Source organism: Chlamydotis macqueenii, chromosome 1 (assembly GCF_036417535.1).
Source record: "Chlamydotis macqueenii isolate bChlMac1 chromosome 1, bChlMac1.mat, whole genome shotgun sequence".
Lineage (NCBI taxonomy): Eukaryota > Metazoa > Chordata > Aves > Otidiformes > Otididae > Chlamydotis > Chlamydotis macqueenii.
The window spans coordinates 131,972,866-131,991,794 of NC_141556.1; the positions used below are offsets into that span (position 1 = coordinate 131,972,866).

Sequence of the window (18,929 nt, forward strand, 5' to 3'; positions counted from 1 at the left end):
GTTGAGTCTGTTTTGCTTGTAACAGTAACTTTAATAATCTCTCCTTGTCCTTCTCTCAAACCTCAAGCCTTTTTTTCTTAATGTTATCTCTCCCTGTTCCCTTGGAGGATGGGGGAGTGAAAGAGAGACTGCATAGTTTGGTCCCGAGTAGGGCTAAACTATGACAGTGCAGAGCACGAAAAGACTAGAAGATTCACTGCCCTTTAGAGCTTTCTGATGACTAGTTTTTCACATAAGGGGGAATGCTGAAGACTGGCAGCTTTTATAGAATAGACTCTCCTTGATAAAAGAGGCAATGAGATTCTTTTCCTCACCAGAATTTTCTGAGTGGCAGGTAGAGTTTATTGCTGCTGAAGTAGGGATGGAGGGTGTGCTGTCTTACACTGTCTTATAAATGTGAGCATTAGCATTGCCACAGCATAGTGATCCTCATTCAAATGTTAAAAAGGAGGGCTTCCTAAGAGATCTGGTCTGTTTGATGCACTCTAGATGTTCTTTAAGAGGACTAAATTCTTAAGAAGATATCCATTAATGGATTTTGAATCTGGAATGGAGATTATGAACCAAACAATATGGGCCTAAGTACAAAAGCTTGGGAATCGCTAACTTGTTATTGTCAACTGGGTTGTTATCTGAATTCTTACACATCCCTAAAAGTTTAAGCCACGTAATTACCAAACTAATACCACCTTTTGTAATGCATATAGTTTATTTTTTGTGTCTTGATTATGCAAATAGTGTTGCTCAGTGGTTTTGGTTTTGTTTTGTTTTGTTTTTTTTTTTTAATGTCTATTTGGGAGTGTGTAGTTCATTGGATTCAGTGGCACTGGTATCTTTCAACATATTGTGAATGTATAAACATGTTGGGAAGATGCTCCTTGCAGGGGGGTTGGACTAGATGACCTTTGAAGGTCCCTTCCAACCCTAACCATTCTATGATTCTATGCACCACTAACGTAAACTTATTCTGCTCTTTGTCAGGAAGAAGGAAATATCAAAGAAATTGCAATAACTCACCATGTAAAGGAAGGACATGAGAAAGCAGACCCTTCACAGTTTGAACTTCTGAAAGTACTAGGACAAGGATCCTTTGGAAAGGTTAGTAACTGAACTCTTGTGGAGCCAATTATTCAGGAATATAGCATTGAATAATATTAGGAGTGAAATATTTAGGGCAGCCACAGTTTGCATTAAGGCAATGTTGCAAGAGAAAACTGCTTTCTAAATTAGTGCTAACTAGCCACTGTAATTGTGGCAGATCTTTTTAAAGCAGTAGATTTTTCTTCTAGTTTATATGATTTGTAGATATCAAAGATCCATAGGAAAAAAGTGACTAGATATGAAATAATTGAGTATTTGCTGTTAAAATGGAATGTCATTTTTCTGTAACTACTCTTCTACATTTAAAGGAGGTGAGGTTTATTTGATATGTATTCCTGATTGCCAACCTGCTAATGGTAGGTTATCACCAGTATAGAAGCTACAGGCAGAATTTATTTTTGTAGCAGTTGGTAATTGTAAAGAACAAAATTTGAGCAATCATGGCTACTGAAGTAAACATTATATACCCTGGTTGTGTTCATGCTAGGCATTATTTGTCATAATTTGGTTAAGGCACAAAGTACTTTGATATTTATTCAAAGCTCCTTTAAAGAGTCAATGTTTCTGGCATTCAGTGAGTACTGTCCATACTGAGATCTTACTAGGTGTATGTGATTCATACTTGTGGTTGTCCAAATCCAACATTGAAGCAAAACATTAACTTCATGTTGCAAGACAGATCATTGAAACAGAATGGAATATGTAATGTAAGACAACAGAGCCTTTACACCTGTTTTCAGCCTTAATTGCCATTCTGGATATGATGTTAAGCTCTAGCATGTAGTGCCAAATCCATCTTGGATATGGGGGGAAATTAGAATAATCAATCCAATTCTCTCTTGATGGTAGCAAGTTACTATTAATCACATTGTTGGAGTAATGTTTCTAGTTAAGCTTGGAAATCAAGATGTTTAGAAACTATAACATTTGGTACTCAAACTAGTAAGAATTCACTAAGAAACCTGATTCCAAAGGTGGTTTCTTATGTTGTTTGATTTAATCCACAATCATAACCAAGTTTTTATTTGGCAATCTTCAAATCAGGAAAGGTAAATCATTCAGGGTCAAGGAAATGTAAGCTAATAAATGATAATTTCAACAATCTCTTTTATTTTAGTGATGATACCAAATTCTGTGCTATAACTGCTGGGGGGGGGGGGGGCGGCAAGTTTTGAAAACACAAATATAATAACTGTCCAGCTGACTCAAACTATTGCAAAAATGCCAGTCTTGTCCTCAGTTGGTTTAGTGCTTATGCAAAAAGGATTAATAATACAAAACCCATAATCTCTTTTTTTTCTAATAATTTGGAAAGATGTCGCTACTTCCTATTCAGTTTAAAAAGAGTAATTTGCATGCTTTACAGGTCCCTTGATAACGTTTTGGTAATCTCTGGATAATGCAAAGGGATGTTAACATACGTGGGAACTGGATGCAAAACCAGGCATAAAACTAATTTCATATAATACGTTTAACATTCTCATATACCACAACATGTGTCTCTGCTTTTTCATAAATAACCAGAAAACCTGTGGCAGGTCTTTTTTTTTTTTTTTTTTTTTTTTTTTCCTTTATTTCTAAATCTAAAATTTGGCTCTACTGAAATTCATTTTGTATTAAGGATATTAAATACAATCCCACTCAAGAAAGCCCATTACACTAAAGAAGGAAATGAAACTTCAACTTTAATTGAAGCTGCTTGTACTTTATTGGTCTGTGCAAAACTCAACTGAAGCATATCAAAAAAAACCAAAAAAAAAAACAAAACATTTTTGTGACATAAGAGGTTGGTTCTTACAATTTTATAGAGGTTTTTGTTTAATTATTTTGTTATGCATTGATTCATACAATTTTCTGGATCAACTCTTATACACACATTTATTTTTCATATCTGATCATTATTAGCACTTTTGCTGTGCCTTCTTATGTATTTTAATAAGACACAAAACTATTCAGAGATTAATATTAAAAAGCTGAATTTTGTGTTTCAAATTTCTCTCAACTTCTGAGACAATCCAAATTCATTCTTTCTTTTATTCACTGAAATCTATTAAGTTAAATCAAAATTAATTTGGCAGACTGTCTTGAATGAACCTTTTGGATTATGAAATGAAGGAATTGTAGGAAAAACTGCAAGGAAATTTTTGTTTGACTTTGCAGAATCTAAAACTGTCGAAGAAGCTAGCAGTAGTATTGGGAGGAATAATAAGATTGAAATCATACTGACTGCTTGAATTTCATAGCAAAGTATATTGATCTGACTTGCCTTTATTTTCATTTAAGAATTCTTTTTAATTTTCAATGCAGGTCTTTCTAGTCAAAAAAATCTCAGGATCAGATGCTAGACAACTTTATGCAATGAAGGTATTGAAAAAGGCCACCTTGAAAGGTAAGCATTGTCTAGAGAGAAAAGAAAAAAAAAAAAGATAAATCAAGAACATTATACCAAAACTCAATCTTTACACACATGCTGTTCTACAGATTATATTTTAGAACTTTCTTCTATCAACAAATAGTAGAATACACTGCCTTGTATTGTAAACCCAGAAAAATTAAGAGAACAACCGTACCGTATTGATAGTTATAGGGGAAAGTAGGTTCCTTTACATGCAAAGTTCGGTAGGTGATAACGGTTTAATAGAGTAGTTGTGTTACATCTGCCACCTGACTTGCTCCTGAGCTGTTATTTGAAACTTAATATCCTTCCTTTTTTCATTTGCTGTTTATCACCAAGGATACACTTAATGCCTCTTGCTCAGTTTATATTTAGACCGTGATATTTAAAAGTGCATTATATTAGTTGTTATATTCTGAAAGTTCTAAGCACAGGGGTTTAACTCTTTCTTTAGAACAGAAGTATACACTACCTGTTCCCAAAACTTCGGCAACTTGTTCTGGATGTAGGATATATTTCATAAAATCTTAAATTAATCATCTAAATTACTTGAGCAAAAATGAGTTTTACAATGTTTTGTGTCTTGGGAATTTTTGGTCTTGAAGGGTATTAGTAAGAAAATAATTTAAAACCTGAACAGTCTCAGTTCTGTCCTGGAGAATTCCATAAGAAAAAATCAATAATGTATTTTTTACTGTGGATTAAAATTAAAGTCATCTTTCACACTAATCCCTTAACCAGAATGTGTATTTGTTGCTTTATGCCATTATTTAATACTTCTGCCTATTTGTAGTTATTCTAACTCATGTCTGGACTGAAATTGCAATGATAATTTTGGGATAGTTCCAACAACTTGTATTACTTGACCTGTGTTATTGATTATTATATTGATTTGCAATTTTAACGTACAGTTTCATCTGAAAATATTCATAGAATGATGGAGGGAGCAAAAACTCGCACTGAATTGTCAACTTCTGCTAAAATGTTGAACCTGAAATTTTTCTGCTTAAGATCTATTGCTGAATATCTTGTCTCGCAGATCTCATTTTATATCACTTTCGCTTAAAACTATTACAGAGAGTGTAAGTGGTTTTGAACAGTTTCCTATATTTTGATTCCTCTGTGTTTTGTGGCACGTGCTGTTCTCATTATTTACTTCCTATTTTTCGGAAACTGATTTCCACTCATTTAAGGTACTTTGGTATCCTCAATAGCCTTTCATTCTCCAGCCTGTTAATAGCTCAGAACTGGAATCAAAGGTCATTCAGCAGTTGCTTTTTAAAGACATTTGAGGGCTTCTCTCCATCACCTTTTGATTATGGTTTAACCTTACATGTAAAAATTACAGTCCAAACTGTAGATCTAGTTTTGCCTATAGATGGCAGAAACTGATAAATACTGAAATTGGAAACTGAACTTTAGGTTGGAAAAGGAGACTTGTGGGCACTGAGAATTCAAGGATGCAAAAGGCTTGGGTGGAAAGCTGACACTAGCAGGAGGATGCTGCATTTTTCAACACTTCGTATCTGGGTTTTCAGATGCTGTTGAGTGTCTTTTGGTTGTGTTTCATGTTTTAGGAAGAGTAGAGTTGCAAGTAAATGAAGATTACTGTTGAAATCTTAATATGAAAGTAACATAAATGAATTCTTTTTTTCCATAATTGCAACATTTTTTGAGATCTAATATTGTAATTTTAAATAATACACTGTATTACTTGATTTTTTCCATGATTCTTTAGCTCTTTCAAATCTGTTTCATAAAGTTATTTTTGTGTTCTAAAGTTAAAGATAAAAATGCCCTTTAACACTTAATCAAAAGCGATGTGCATGACTCACAAATCAAATTTAGAAAGAATATTCTCCTAAGAATGCAACTATATTAGCCAGAACATGTTGATGCAACTACACAGTCCTTTTAGTGTTTACAGCAAATCCAAGAATATACATATACAACTTTGTTTAGTGCAGAGACTAGTTTATTAATACACTCTGATAAAAGGTATCACCTTTCAGTGCCCCTTTATGATGGGAAGAGAGAGAAACAGGGCCAAATCATTGCTAGAGGGTCTGGCATCAAATGTATTAGGAAAAAACGGGGCTTCCAGCAGTACCCATATGGAAACTATAGTCAACAGAAATCAGATTTTTCATGGCTAATACTAATCTCTGAAATTAGCTCACTTATACTTTTTTGGTTGCTTTAGCAAGCAAAAAAGAAGTATAGCTTTCTCTAGCTTTTCAGAATAAGGCTTGTTATCAATGTAACTGTGGTTAGCTGTAGGCACTTTAAAAGTCCTTCGATTTTTTTTCTCAGCTGAATCTACCTAAAAAAGAATATTCTGAATTTCAGTTTCGTAATTCACATGAACCCTTGGAACAGTGAAATAGCACAACTATATTGTGACATTTTAATTACTTTAAATTTAAAGGTCAAAATTCAAATATGATGTTTGCTCTGTTATTTCATGTGCTTGCACTTCTAGGAATCTGTTCTGCAGGAAGATGGAAACTTGATAGCTTTATTCATTTATGAAAATGTACCTATGTAACTTTATTTCACAAGTACCTGTATTATTGTAAGTGCCTGTTTCTAGGAAAAGATAGTTAGATTTCTAAAAGACCCTTTTGCTTCTTGACTTTTGTTCCTGCCTTGTTATGTTTTAATATCTGAGAATTCTGGCTTGTTAATTGTACAAGAAATGCCAGCAACTTAAACTTTGGACTGGACTTCATTGCTCTCAGGCGCTTCTTTCAAGAAGTTACATTTGTGAAAAGGGCAGTAACAAAATGTAGAATAAGGGAAAGAAAGAGAAATGCAACATCTTAAATCAGTGTAGCAAACTTTCCTAGCTCTTATCTATAAGAATTCTGAATTTTGTTTGTGTCCTGATGGTTGTGGAGCTTCGAATGGGAACCAAGCACTGACTGGAATGGCAGGGGAGTTGCCTAGGACAGCTGAAGCAGGTGCCATCCTCAGCTGACCATCCTGCCTGTCTTCATGCATTGCCAGCCCCATATGTGGGGCGTCTGTACGTGATCCTCAGTTTAATCTATAGTGGCATAGGAGCAGATACATTTCCCATTCTGAGCCAGCATGGTGGGGCAGCACAGGCAGCTTGAGCAGTAGCTGCTTCTGATGTCTGATATTCTCCACTGTGCACATTTTCTCTCAGTAAACCTTTTTAAAATCAAAAAGCTTGTCTGAAGTACACACTACATTGAATGGATATTCTTTTTATTGTGAGTTCATAACAAAAGAAGGAAATTTTTAAAAATATCCCTTACAAATTGTGAAGGTACTTAAGATCTTAATAGTGCAAGTTATCTGAATTAGTTAAACCAATGTAAGCATCTTTATAATACTGTAATTGTATTCATAAGTTTGTTTTATTGTAACTTTTATTCTCCCTACTTTTCAACAGTAGAGAAAATGACTATGTTTTCTATACATAGCTGTGGCAGTTTTGCTCTACCATTTAAAAGGTTAACTAAGTATAGGGCAGACTGAAGAGTGGCTATGTTTTCTCTTGAGCTTTTGTTAAATTTATTTAGCCAGTGTCAGATTTTGCCAATAGTAGAAACTGAAGCAAATTGGAAAGCATGAAGAGATTCATCAGAAAACTCTGCACTGTGAAATTCTCTCAGGTCTCTACTCTGTAAAGTATAGGGACCTGCAGACAATACTACGGGATACAATGTGAAGTACATCCCAAAACGTAGGAGAAATACTGATTCGCAATGTAACTTTTTTTTTTTTTTTTTCTTTAAATCTTGCTCATGTTCTGTTGTAGTTCGAGATCGGGTTCGGACAAAAATGGAACGTGATATCCTAGTAGAAGTTAACCATCCTTTCATTGTCAAGTTACACTATGGTGAGTTGCAGAAAAATTCATTTTTATATTGTAAAAATGAATGCTTGTCAAGATGGTACCTAATATTTGCTTTGTGGTTCAGAGAATTAGAGAAAATTAGTGTGCTGTCTAAATCATGATAGTGCAAAGAATTGCTGTGTAGTAATTCTCATGCAAAGCAGGCACATGGCTAACTTAATGCAGTGTTATATCTTTATAGGACCGAGAGTTTTGTAGTCCTTTGCTTTATTAAAAAGCAGTTATCTATTTATATCTAGCCATTTTTTTCTGAAACCTCTTATGTTTTGTATATGTATATATAAACATATATGTATATGTTTATGTTTGTATATACAAACATATGTATATGTTTGTATATAATGGCATTACTTCCAGTTACATCAAGTTGATGGGAATATGCCTTTTAATTTTAGTAGTATGGACAGCCATAAACAATTATTCACTTGGAGTGGGGGAGGAAATTAGTACTCTTAACATGTCATGCAGGAAGTAAACTGAAAAAAGCTAATAGTTCCTGGTTTTCATTTTTTTTTTCAGTTTGTTTTTCTTTTAGGATCCAGTTTTTCCTATCTTTCAAACCTCTGATCTCTGTCACTTTCTGATGTGGCTTAAATAATGTAGCTTTCACTATTGTCACTCTTTTGCAAACTGGACAAGATCTCCCTGTTAAGCTGAGTTTCCAGAGGTTTTAGAATACATGCATTAGTTACTAATTTGCCCTTTTAAATCTAGGATTTTTACTGCCAAAATCTGGAATGAAATGCTGGCTAACCTAAATATAGTTTACTTTTTTAGAAATGTATAAATTCCATTGGTGGCTTGCTTTGCTTTGACATGGCATGAGAGTTACTTGGTCCATGATAGAAGAACAGTTGCTTAGTTAATTTAAATAAATTTTTCCACAAAGGAAAAAGAAGAATAATTCATTTTTATAATTAAAATAAAGGGTGAATTATTGGGTATGGTATTCTTCTGATCGTGGGTAGAATTAGATGATGTTTAATTTTTTTAATTGATCTTTTCAGCTTTTCAAACAGAAGGGAAGCTATATCTTATTTTGGATTTTCTCAGGGGAGGAGACTTGTTTACACGTTTATCCAAAGAGGTAAACTTTTTTTAATTTGAAAATCATCTACTGATAAAATTTGATTATAAATTGCCTATATTAGGAGAGTTTACTTTTTAAATTCAGTTTTCATTGAATAAAATTTTTAATATCTTTTTTTAACCAGCTAGACTTTTTGTTTTCTTGGGTTTTTTGCACAAAGTAGTCTCTTCATGAAAATGCTGTTGGTAATTCACATTGTTTCTGAAAAAAATACTTATACAAGTGGTATTCTGTGCTGCTTTTTACACCTTACAAAATTTTCTTCTCTTATTGCTGCCACGTTTTAAGATGAGTCTCGGAGCATGGATTTATATAAAGTAGTTGTATTCAAATTAACTGATTTGTGTCTGGTTTTACTACTCTGAAATTAGTGTGAAATTTTTTTTTAGGATTTATGTATGAACACAAAATTACATTCTTTCTAAATATTTAAAAAGCAAGAATCATATTAAATTTATTTTAGTAATTTTTCAAACGTGAACACTTTGCCTTTGTCATGCTGGTGATATCTCTGTGTAGATATCTGAAATAATGACTTTGAAAGGTTTGATTACGTCACATTAATTTGATTGTAACTCCTGAAATAAATACTAACACTTCATATATCAGACTTTTATTTCTTTCACGTCATTCGTGTGCAAAAACTTCCAACAAATATATTGTAGGATAGAGATACAAATATATCCAGTGTATATCTAGTAGCCAGAACTTGTAATTGTAGCTGTCTTCATTTTCCGTTGCTACAGAGTATCCAGGACAGTTGGGTCACCACTACAAATCTCATATGACGTTAAGAGCAGAGTACAATGCAATGCATTTTGTACGTAGATATATCATCATTTCCCTACTGACCACATAAAGTATTACATTTAATTCAGTGAAGCCATCTATTTCAAGCTGCTGCTTTTAATTTGTTTTGTCACAGATAAGTAGAAAGTTATTAGTACTCTAAAATTGACATACTTTTTTCTTAAAATCCATAGTTCGTTCTTGATTCCCAAGAAAGAATGTATATTGCTTTCTTGCTGATGACTTTTTCATCTTGAGCCACTAAAATCTGAAAAGATTTAATATGGTTAGATAAGAAATATTCATTATAGGTACCTGAATGTAAGCTAATTGTTCATAACTAATGGAGTGAAATGGGCATGCTGGAGGCAATTAATGTCGTCCTCCGATCAATTCATGTGATTTTGAGATGAACTACAGCCTAAAAGTTCCTGCTTTTTCCCCATTGACTACAAAGGGAAAAGTGATTAATTCACAGCTAGATGTCTACACTGTAGATGTTTAAGGTTAGGAGAGAGTAACTCCATGCAGTGTTTTTAAAGAGCATAGTGTGTGGGTGTGTTATCATCCTCGTGGGATCTTTCATTATTTGAGCTTTTAAATGTTTCTTGTAGAGATTTCCCTTCTTGAATGTGCCTGTACTAAATATTGCCTCTTTTGTAGAAGTAACATCAGCAACAACCTTTTGTACAAACATTGATATTGCTTTCTCCCTTTAAACTACTAAGGGGGAAAATGTATGGTATTCTCTATTCTTAATTCTTGCTTAAAATAGTGTTTGTCTGTGCTCCCCATTGCCATTATTTTTTCCAGGTCCCTATTTAAAGATGTTAGCCTTAAATTCTAGGCAAGTGGGAAGAGGGCTCAGAATAGTAACTGAGGTAGAATAAAATCATGCAGGATTTTTTTAAATCTCTTTCTAAATTTGCACTAAAATTTGTGATGTTGTCTGTCAGTGGATCACAACCGGTGTTGGTATGACTGGGACATGTTCATTTCATTGTAGATAAACTAATCCCTGTTTACATTTGAAATGTGGAAAAGTGTGGGATTGCTATCTGAGATCTTACCTGTACCCTTACATAGGCTATTTCCTTAGTTTACTCTTTGATCTCTCTTCTGCAGTTACATCTCGGGCTGCATATTGGTTTTTACCATCACTGTAACTTCTTTCTCATAGTGCTTAGAGACACTCCCCTCAAAATTAAGATGCATATGCTTTTCTTACCTCTCTGACTTTGTAGACAAAATTCAGGCATTTCAACTTCTTTAGTCCATTTGTTGTCTGGAAGTGAAATGGTCACATCCAATAAAGAGGTAGTCCCATTCTTGAAATGCTTCGCAAAATTTTTCAGTCCCACTACAATCTGTTTATTCTCTTAAACAATCAGAAGCAAATAACCTCAGTTTTGCAGAAAGCATAATACAATATTGACTTTGAAAGTTCTTTTTCAAGTATGTGCTGTAAAATAGTATTGTTTATGAAATCCAAGTTCAAGTCTAACCAAGAAATTGGAATTTTAAGGGTTTTGTAGATAAATGAATTCAAGTATTACGAACTGTTCTGGAAAACCACTCTTATAATTGTTTAGTTGGTGTTGGTATAAGCTTTAGAGATTTTACATTTGAAATATGTTGGTTTGCTTTTTCAGGTGATGTTCACAGAAGACGATGTTAAATTTTACCTGGCAGAATTAGCACTTGCTTTAGACCATCTACATAGTCTTGGAATAATATACCGGGACCTAAAACCAGAAAAGTAAGGATCTTCTGCAGCAAATGCAGTGTATTAATTTGATTTGTATAGAACTTCTATCTATGCATTTCTCTTTCCAGCTGTTAAACTTCAGTAATTTCCTATATAAACTGGGCAGGGAAGGAGGTGGGGAAAGCTTGCAGTCTGTCTTAATTAAAAAGGTTGGATTTCACTTCCACTCTAACATGAGCATCTAGTTTCACAGTGATATGCCAAGTACGATAATCCATGTTACTTTAAAGTGTATACTGAAATATTCCTACTTTTCATTTTCCAGGTGTTTTAGGGTGTACAACGGAGAAGAGATCATCTTAGCCTTTTATTTTTGTCATTATTGTAGACTTTCTGGACTAGTGATAAACTTAGAACACATGCACGATATAAAGTTACAGTTTAATGTTCTATCTTTGCATTTGAAAGCCTAGCAGCAAACATATTTTCCAATGCTGATTTTTAAAATCCATTGCAGAAAGAACAGGATGGAGTTTAAATTTTAAAGTAAAATATGAAAATAGTAACTCACAGGCTTTATTTAACATATTGATGATCCCATAATTACACTGAAAACTTAAAATAAGCTTTAAGTTACAATTCTGGTATGTTGTTGTGTCTCAGTGTATTAGTCATCTGTGCTTCATTCAAATGACTGAATTCTGTCTCCTGTTTGTGTCTTTCCTCCAGTAATTTTTTTTAGTTTTAGATTTAAAGAAGAAAATGTCAGGGCTATCATCTGGAACATTTGAACCTTTCAGATATAAATGTATTCTGTAGTGTTTACTCTCTACCCAGAGCGGAATCTAAGTGGCAATATAATGCATGCATATCTTTTATTGTGCTTAATCAGATAGTTAACATACTCTGCCTCCTTGCAAGGAAGTCTGTAATAACTCTGAAGTCCTGATGTCCTTTGTGATCCCACCTCTCTGGCTATGTGGAGAACCTGAGAAGTCTGTGTGAGATAACTATCTCATGTAAAGTATTTAGTGGAAAAGAGTAAAAATCAGTAACAAGTATCACAGAACCTGGCTGTTATGTGGAACTTCCATTAGGATAGCTTGTTCTTTTGTGCATCTCCTGGAAAAAAGACACATATTTAAAAATGTTTAGCCCTGAGTGACAGGAAGGGAAAGATTCGTACTCAAATCAGAAATTTGGAGGCTTTTGGCATGGTGTTGCACTTACAAATAAACAGGGAATGAATTATGTTTAAACTTCAAGAGTGTTCTGCTAAGTAGTTCTGAAGTGAGGGAAAATAAGCTTACCAAGTGGAAAAAGACCTTTAAAAAGCAAAGTGGGAGAAGTTTAGTTATTTTGCTAACATTTACTTCCAAGAGGAAAAGAACAAAATAGTAATTGTCAGCAGACTAAATAGCTACTGCCTCAAATATAGTATTTTTTTTTTAAGTATGTGTCTATACCTATTGAAAAGCCTTGATTTTTAAGTCTTGGCTGTATCTGATTAAAAAAAAAAAATCTTACCAAAGGTTGAAATTATTTGCAAGTCATGAATGAGGTAATATTAGCTCTCACAGGCTATATCTGTACTGTGGGGCTGTTTCCTACCATGGAAACTGCCAGGAGGAAAAGGGAAGGGCAGGGGAAATGGACAAATAGCGTGTGCCTGGGTCACGTCTCATCCCCAGGATGGAAACACAGCTCCCCACAGGAGAAGCTGGAGGAACTAAGTCCGCTGTGTAGGTGGTGTTAGAGAGTCCAGTTCTTGAATACTTTGCATGCTTTGAATTGTGATTGTATTCAGTGGTGGTTAAGGATAGTTGGCATCTAAAAGAAGTGTGGCATTTTTGGGGATTGAAATAAATGGGTGGAAGCACAAGGCTTACTCGAAGTATAGGGCCCATGGCTCCTGTCTTTTGGTACAACATGAGAATATTTATTACTTGATGTTATTTTAAGTGGTCAACACCCTTTGAAATGGTAATTACAAATGAATATCTATTTTGTATGCATATGCAGACATAGATTGTATTAATGTGTCTTGCTCAGTCTAAGAGAAATAGAACCGTATCTCTATTTTTAACAATTGTGATAATGACACATGCTGCAGATGGCCAAAACTGAAAGTTCAAGATAAATGTTGCTACATACCATGCTGAATTTAACCAAATGGTTAAATAAAACTCTGATATGCTGGTTATGTTTAATATTTTTTTAAAAGAAAGAATTAAGGGAAAAGAAAATCTGTACTTTCAAAGTATCTCCTCCTTATGATTCATTTTCATGCACGTTAAATTCTGCTTGTCTTTGTGTATGTCATTCTGTTTATTCCTAAATGTTGTCAGCACATTTTCTGAAACAACTATTAAAAGATATTGTAATTAGCTTATTTTATTCTTTTTATTGTTTTTTAGCATCCTGCTAGATGAGGAAGGACATATCAAATTGACAGGTGAGTAAAGGGAAATCGCAACATCTGGATCTTTTCCATTCGTAATAAATTCTTTTTCTCTTTTTTGGTAAAGCAATATGGTAAAATAAGTAATTTTAACTGGTAGGCAATTTTGCTGTGGAGCAAATAGTGTAATTAGTTTGAAATAAATGAAATATATAAATTAAGATATCTGCTTTCCAAGTGTATCTGATGTTATGGACCTGTGAAAATGCAAGGAGAATTCTGTAATTCCCATATGTGTATTTGAGTGTATATACAAATGATATCAGCATCACTTTTCATATTATGGTGGAAGTATTAACCATGAGTGATTTAAACAAACAAAAAAAAAATGTTCAGAACTATTCTTTTTTTTCTTCCAGACTTTGGCTTAAGTAAGGAGTCAATTGATCACGAAAAAAAAGCCTACTCTTTCTGTGGAACAGTAGAATATATGGCACCAGAAGTCGTTAATAGACGAGGCCATACACAGAGTGCGGACTGGTGGTCTTTTGGTGTTTTAATGGTAGGTAAATGCAAATAATAACAAAACTGTGCTTTGCAAGGTTTGGTGAAGTAAATCAAACATTAAACTGTAAGGTGAGCTTTAAATGAAGTCTAACTACTGAAAAAGTCTAAATTATATGAAATTAATAACACCACAGAGTTTGGATGAAGAACATGGACTAGGTGCATATAAACACCAAAAATATGCCATATTTTTGTTATTCACTTGAAATACTGTGCATCTATTGTAGTTTGAATGTTATGGAGACTAATAGGAATACTAAAATATATAGGAAAAGTAGTGTCTCTTCCAAGGAGAGGAAGAAATTTAGATTAAAATTTTAAATTTGAATTTATTCTCAAGTGGAAAAAAAAGAGTGATAATTTTCTAATTGGAGTCTCCGGTGTAATTACAACTTAGTGGAATAATGACAGCTGTTGTGCTCACACTTCAAAATAATCTAAGTGACACTGAGCTGATATTGGATATAGTTGCTCAGTTGATTATGGTGTTTCTGCAAGGAGTTTACTTCTGTGAAGTTGCAGGGTTGGAGGAAATAATGTGTGTATTTAATATGGCTTTGGAAAAGAAAAATTGTTTGGTGTTCTAGGAATGCTGAACGGCTTTTATTATTTGTATGCATTTTTTACATAAAGATTAAATAACTGTAGTTTTTAAAGGAAATGTTTTTGTTTCTTACTGCTTCTGCTACATATGACTGTAACAGTACAACTAGTGTGTGTGCTTCGTAGTACAAGAACTCTTGTGTCTGAAAATAAGTCACTCTATCCCTTTTAATCATCTAGAATGCTGTTGTGATCTGAAAACTGACTATGTAAAAGTAGCATCTGATAACTAAACTCTCTCCAGACAGACAAGCACACATACACCCCCTCACAACTGCACATTTTATCAGTAAGAAAACAGTCAGTTAAAGGATACTTACAGTGTAGTTGCAAAATAATTGTTGTTGATAACACAAACATAGTTAAACTTCACCTTTACATTATAAAACTGGAAAACATAATTTTGTGCTAATAAAGTGCATATATTAAAATTGAAAATTACTGAAAGATGTTAGAGGTGACTAGTGTAGCTTTCACAGTCTAAGTGCACTGTATTTTAAACACCTTGAGTTCTACTTTGAATACAACTATATGACCTTAAAAAGCAAATTCTCTAAATTAGTATATGGAATACTGCACAGTTTTCTCTAAGATCTATTTCTGTTGCTTGCATTTCTAGTTTGCATGGTAATTTTCATAGACAATTTGTATGTATCCACTATTAAATCATTCTTAATTAGAATTTGTGTTGACTGAGAATTCAAGTGGGTGTTGGTGTGGTGTGAGTACACAGTATGTAGATGGAACAGAAGTTATAGCATAGAAACAGAGACTAGAAAGATATCTCAACAAATCACTTGGCCTTTTTTCTCCTGCTGCTAGGCAGTAAGTATGTTTAAACTATCCTTGAGAAGTGTATTCCAATTTGTCCTTTAAAACAGAGAATGTTTCAGGAAATGCCAGACCTATTAAAACATTCATCTGAAGTTTTCAGAAGCATTATGTATTTGTTCAGGTACTCTTCTGCTGAAATAAAAAATGATACCTAGGGAAGGCCAATGTTGGCTTATTCTTAAAGAACTATGGGCCTGTTGATGTTGGAATATAGTATTTTGGGGGGTGACAAAGAACACCTATGTCGAGTTGTTAATACAAATGTGTATGCTTGTGACAAATAGGAGCTTGCTAAAGAAACTTTCTAAGTAAGTGTAAGCAAAACATACAGCACTACAAATTTACCTTTAAAGAAGCTTTTTTTGCAAGTGCTATTTGTGAAGATAATTCTAAACTATAAACAAACAAAAGGTGATTCTTTTTCTATATATTTTTTGCTTGTTCCTCTCACATCTTCCTGACATATAAACATAAATAGTGTTTTTTTTCATGTTGGCATTATATTACATTTAAAATTTTAAATATAAGTATATATGTAAAAAATACTTTGAGTAAAAAGTTTCTAGCAGTAGTGAAGACTTAGCAACTTTTATTCTCTGATATAGAGTAGTAAGAAATTTAAAATTTTATTTTAATAAAAAGTGGTTTTAAAGAATGCTGTTCGTGCAACTTCATGCATCTAAGAATCTAGATCTAAGAATACTACCGTCACACGTTTTTCACTCAAGTTATCCATGTACATTTTTAACACTTAGAAGGCTGCATGTTTGCATCATACCAGAAAAGAGAGGAATAGAGGATACCTTGTGTTCAGGATGACTTAAGTTGACATAAGCTGTTCAGAGGGTTCCTTTATAATTACTTTAATTGTGATGGCTTTAAGTGTACGCCATGAAATTTCATTAAACTAAATTGTTTTGCAATTCTTAAAACAAAAATCAGAGCTCCTGCCTCAGAGTGTTGGCTGCCCTGACTGCTGACAGACTGCTTTCAGTACCTCACTCAGATCTGATATCCCTGCAGTATAGTGCAGCCCAATGGAAGTGCCTTCATATTCACCTATTTTTACTCAGTCACTTTCAGAACAAATCAGTATTTTAAGTGTCTGTTGCCTACTACCAGGCACTGTAGAATGTGCATGCATGTACTGTGTAGCTCTTACATGTTCCTTCAGGCTTTATTTCCACTGTATGCATACAGTAACCACTTTTCATCATGCATGTCTTTGTCAATCAACTAACCTTTTTATCCTTTCCAATGAAGGCTATGTAGATCTCAATTTTTACAGTTCTGACATCTTAAAATACCTTTGCATGAGGAGAAATCATCACTAACTTTTGAAAGGGGAATCTTTTTCCCTACCCCACCCCCTTCACCCTCTTGAAGACTAAAATATGGTTGTATAGATCAAGTCTTCCAAGAATAATCTTTTTAGGCAGAAATACAGAACATTATAGTCTAAATTCTTCAGGAAAAAAAAAAGATGTAAAACAAAGTATCAATATAGGAAACTATTTTGCAGCTTTAAAAATGGCAAAGGCTGCTTGATATTCATAGTAATTTAAATTGTACAATGAGAAGTTGTTTTGCACAGACTTGGTTGTTAACATGCATGAATTTTGGAAGGTTAAGATGCTAAGTAGTTTTGTCAAAAATTAGATTTTGTCCAGGTAATGTAATTGATGAAAGTTTTACTCTATACAGTTTGAAATGCTCACTGGTACTCTACCTTTCCAAGGGAAAGACAGAAAAGAAACCATGACTATGATTCTCAAGTGAGTACACTCTTATTTATATATCTCATCAGGTATTCTACAGGGATGCCCTCCGGGCTGCAATATCTAATTTCTACTCTTCCCTCATTTCCAAAGGTACTGATAAATCCTCACTCCCTATTCTGTACTATTAATTCCCTTTGCTGCCGATCTAATTTGCCTTTCTATTCTTCCCCCATACCAGGTACAAAGAATTTCATAGCAGCTCTTTAATCTGTAATAAATTCTCCAACCATGTCATCCTGCCCGTCTTATTTCCATAATATTTTTTAACTTTCTTATCCTTTTTGATAACCTGTGCATTTTTTTTCTTGATGGTTTTTTTAGGGTTTTGTTTTGTTGGGGTTTTTTTGTTCTGTTTTTTTTTTTTTTAAAGTATTTTCTCTCCTTATCCTTCTCTATCTGACCAGCTCCTCACCCCACTTCTTTATATTACTAGTGCTGCCAACAACTTGCTTCCCTGATACTTCCCGTACTTGCTAAAGTGCATCCTCCCTTGCATACTCTCCCAAGACTTGCCCAAGCTCCATTTATCCCCTTTGCTAATTTCAGTATAGTTTTTTACATTAGCTATATTGTGGAAATTGCTTTCCTTCATGCAGCTGACGTTCTTGTTTTTGCTAATGAAGGCCTGTTTGGTTGGTTTGTTTTTTGTTTGTTTTTTTTTTTTTTTTTTTTTTTTCCTTCCTGATCCCCTACATATTCTCTGAACTAATACAACCTCTGACATAATTGTCCCACTTTTGGGACTGTATCCTAACGCTGTGCAAACAATTCTGTTTCTTCATGTCGTAGTTTCACTTCTCTGCTTCCAGCCGTTTTTATACTAATACCATTTCTTTTTTTACGTGGAAGCTCATAAGACTATCTTAGTTTTCACATTTGTTTTCTGCTTCTTTGTTTATCATTGTTCTTAATCCTGTTACCACTTATCTACCTATATAGCCAGCATTTCTTTTGCACCAACAGCCTGTTTTGAAAAGTAAATATACAAAATTCTTTCATTTTTTCTGAGTAATTAGAATGTGAAAACCTCTAGAAAACAAACTCATTATTTTCCTTGTTTTTCCTTTCATAATGCATACATGTTATGTTATTCTTTGCCCTTGTATTTCTTCCTCATCTTATATTTGCAAATGTATTTATGCTAATTTCTGCTGCTGCCTCAACACCATGCCAATTCAAATCTTCATGTTGTGATTACTGAATGTCTTTAACTAAAAGGTTCTATCTATTCACAGCAAGCGTAAACTCGTTCTGACCACCTCATTTTTACAAGAAGCTAGTCTGAGATAGTTCTGCTGCACTCTCATTTATTTTGGGAGCTGAGCATTTTTTTTCCATCCGTATCTCATGAGTCACATCTTTCTCTTCTTTTCTCTGCCTGCATGTGACTCCATTCTGTTCCTCAACAATCTTTCCACCATTGCTACAAAAATCTTCTATATTCAACTGCCGTGTAGAATACTGTCCTTGCATCTCCCCAGTTAATTGACATTCATAACTACTTTCACATTTCATCTGAGCATCTATCTCTAATTCCCTTTCCAACTTCTTTTCTCACTTTCAAGTCTTTGCAATTGTTATTAGTTTCAGAGAGCTGCACAAGAAATGTGGTACGAAGTAAAGAAATTTTACCTTTGTTTTAATATTCTGCACACTTATTGTGTACGTATAAATTTCTTTTGCTGTTGGTAACATGAACAGCTGAAAAACAGAAGATGTATTAAAGTCTTTCCTGATAAGTTCACATTTTTTGTCTGGCTCTATGAGAATT

The 18,929-nt window shown here is 33.8% G+C and overlaps 1 protein-coding gene across 7 annotated transcripts in view; it reads left to right on the plus strand.

The window, feature by feature from the left end:
- Positions 1-18,929, plus strand: part of RPS6KA3 (ribosomal protein S6 kinase A3) — a 77,637-nt gene that overhangs the window by 35,122 nt on the left and 23,586 nt on the right. For 6 of the 7 annotated variants that reach the window (XM_086767325.1, XM_086767357.1, XM_086767315.1 and 3 more), the window contains 8 exons: positions 982-1,098; positions 3,409-3,490; positions 7,287-7,367; positions 8,393-8,472; positions 10,917-11,023; positions 13,390-13,427; positions 13,793-13,935; positions 17,082-17,152. In XM_086767325.1, coding sequence (XP_086623451.1) covers positions 982-1,098; positions 3,409-3,490; positions 7,287-7,367; positions 8,393-8,472; positions 10,917-11,023; positions 13,390-13,427; positions 13,793-13,935; positions 17,082-17,152 — 719 coding nt within the window. The remainder of the gene's footprint in view (positions 1-981; positions 1,099-3,408; positions 3,491-7,286; positions 7,368-8,392; positions 8,473-10,916; positions 11,024-13,389; positions 13,428-13,792; positions 13,936-17,081; positions 17,153-18,929) is intronic. The other variant, XM_086767350.1, reaches the window with a different exon arrangement.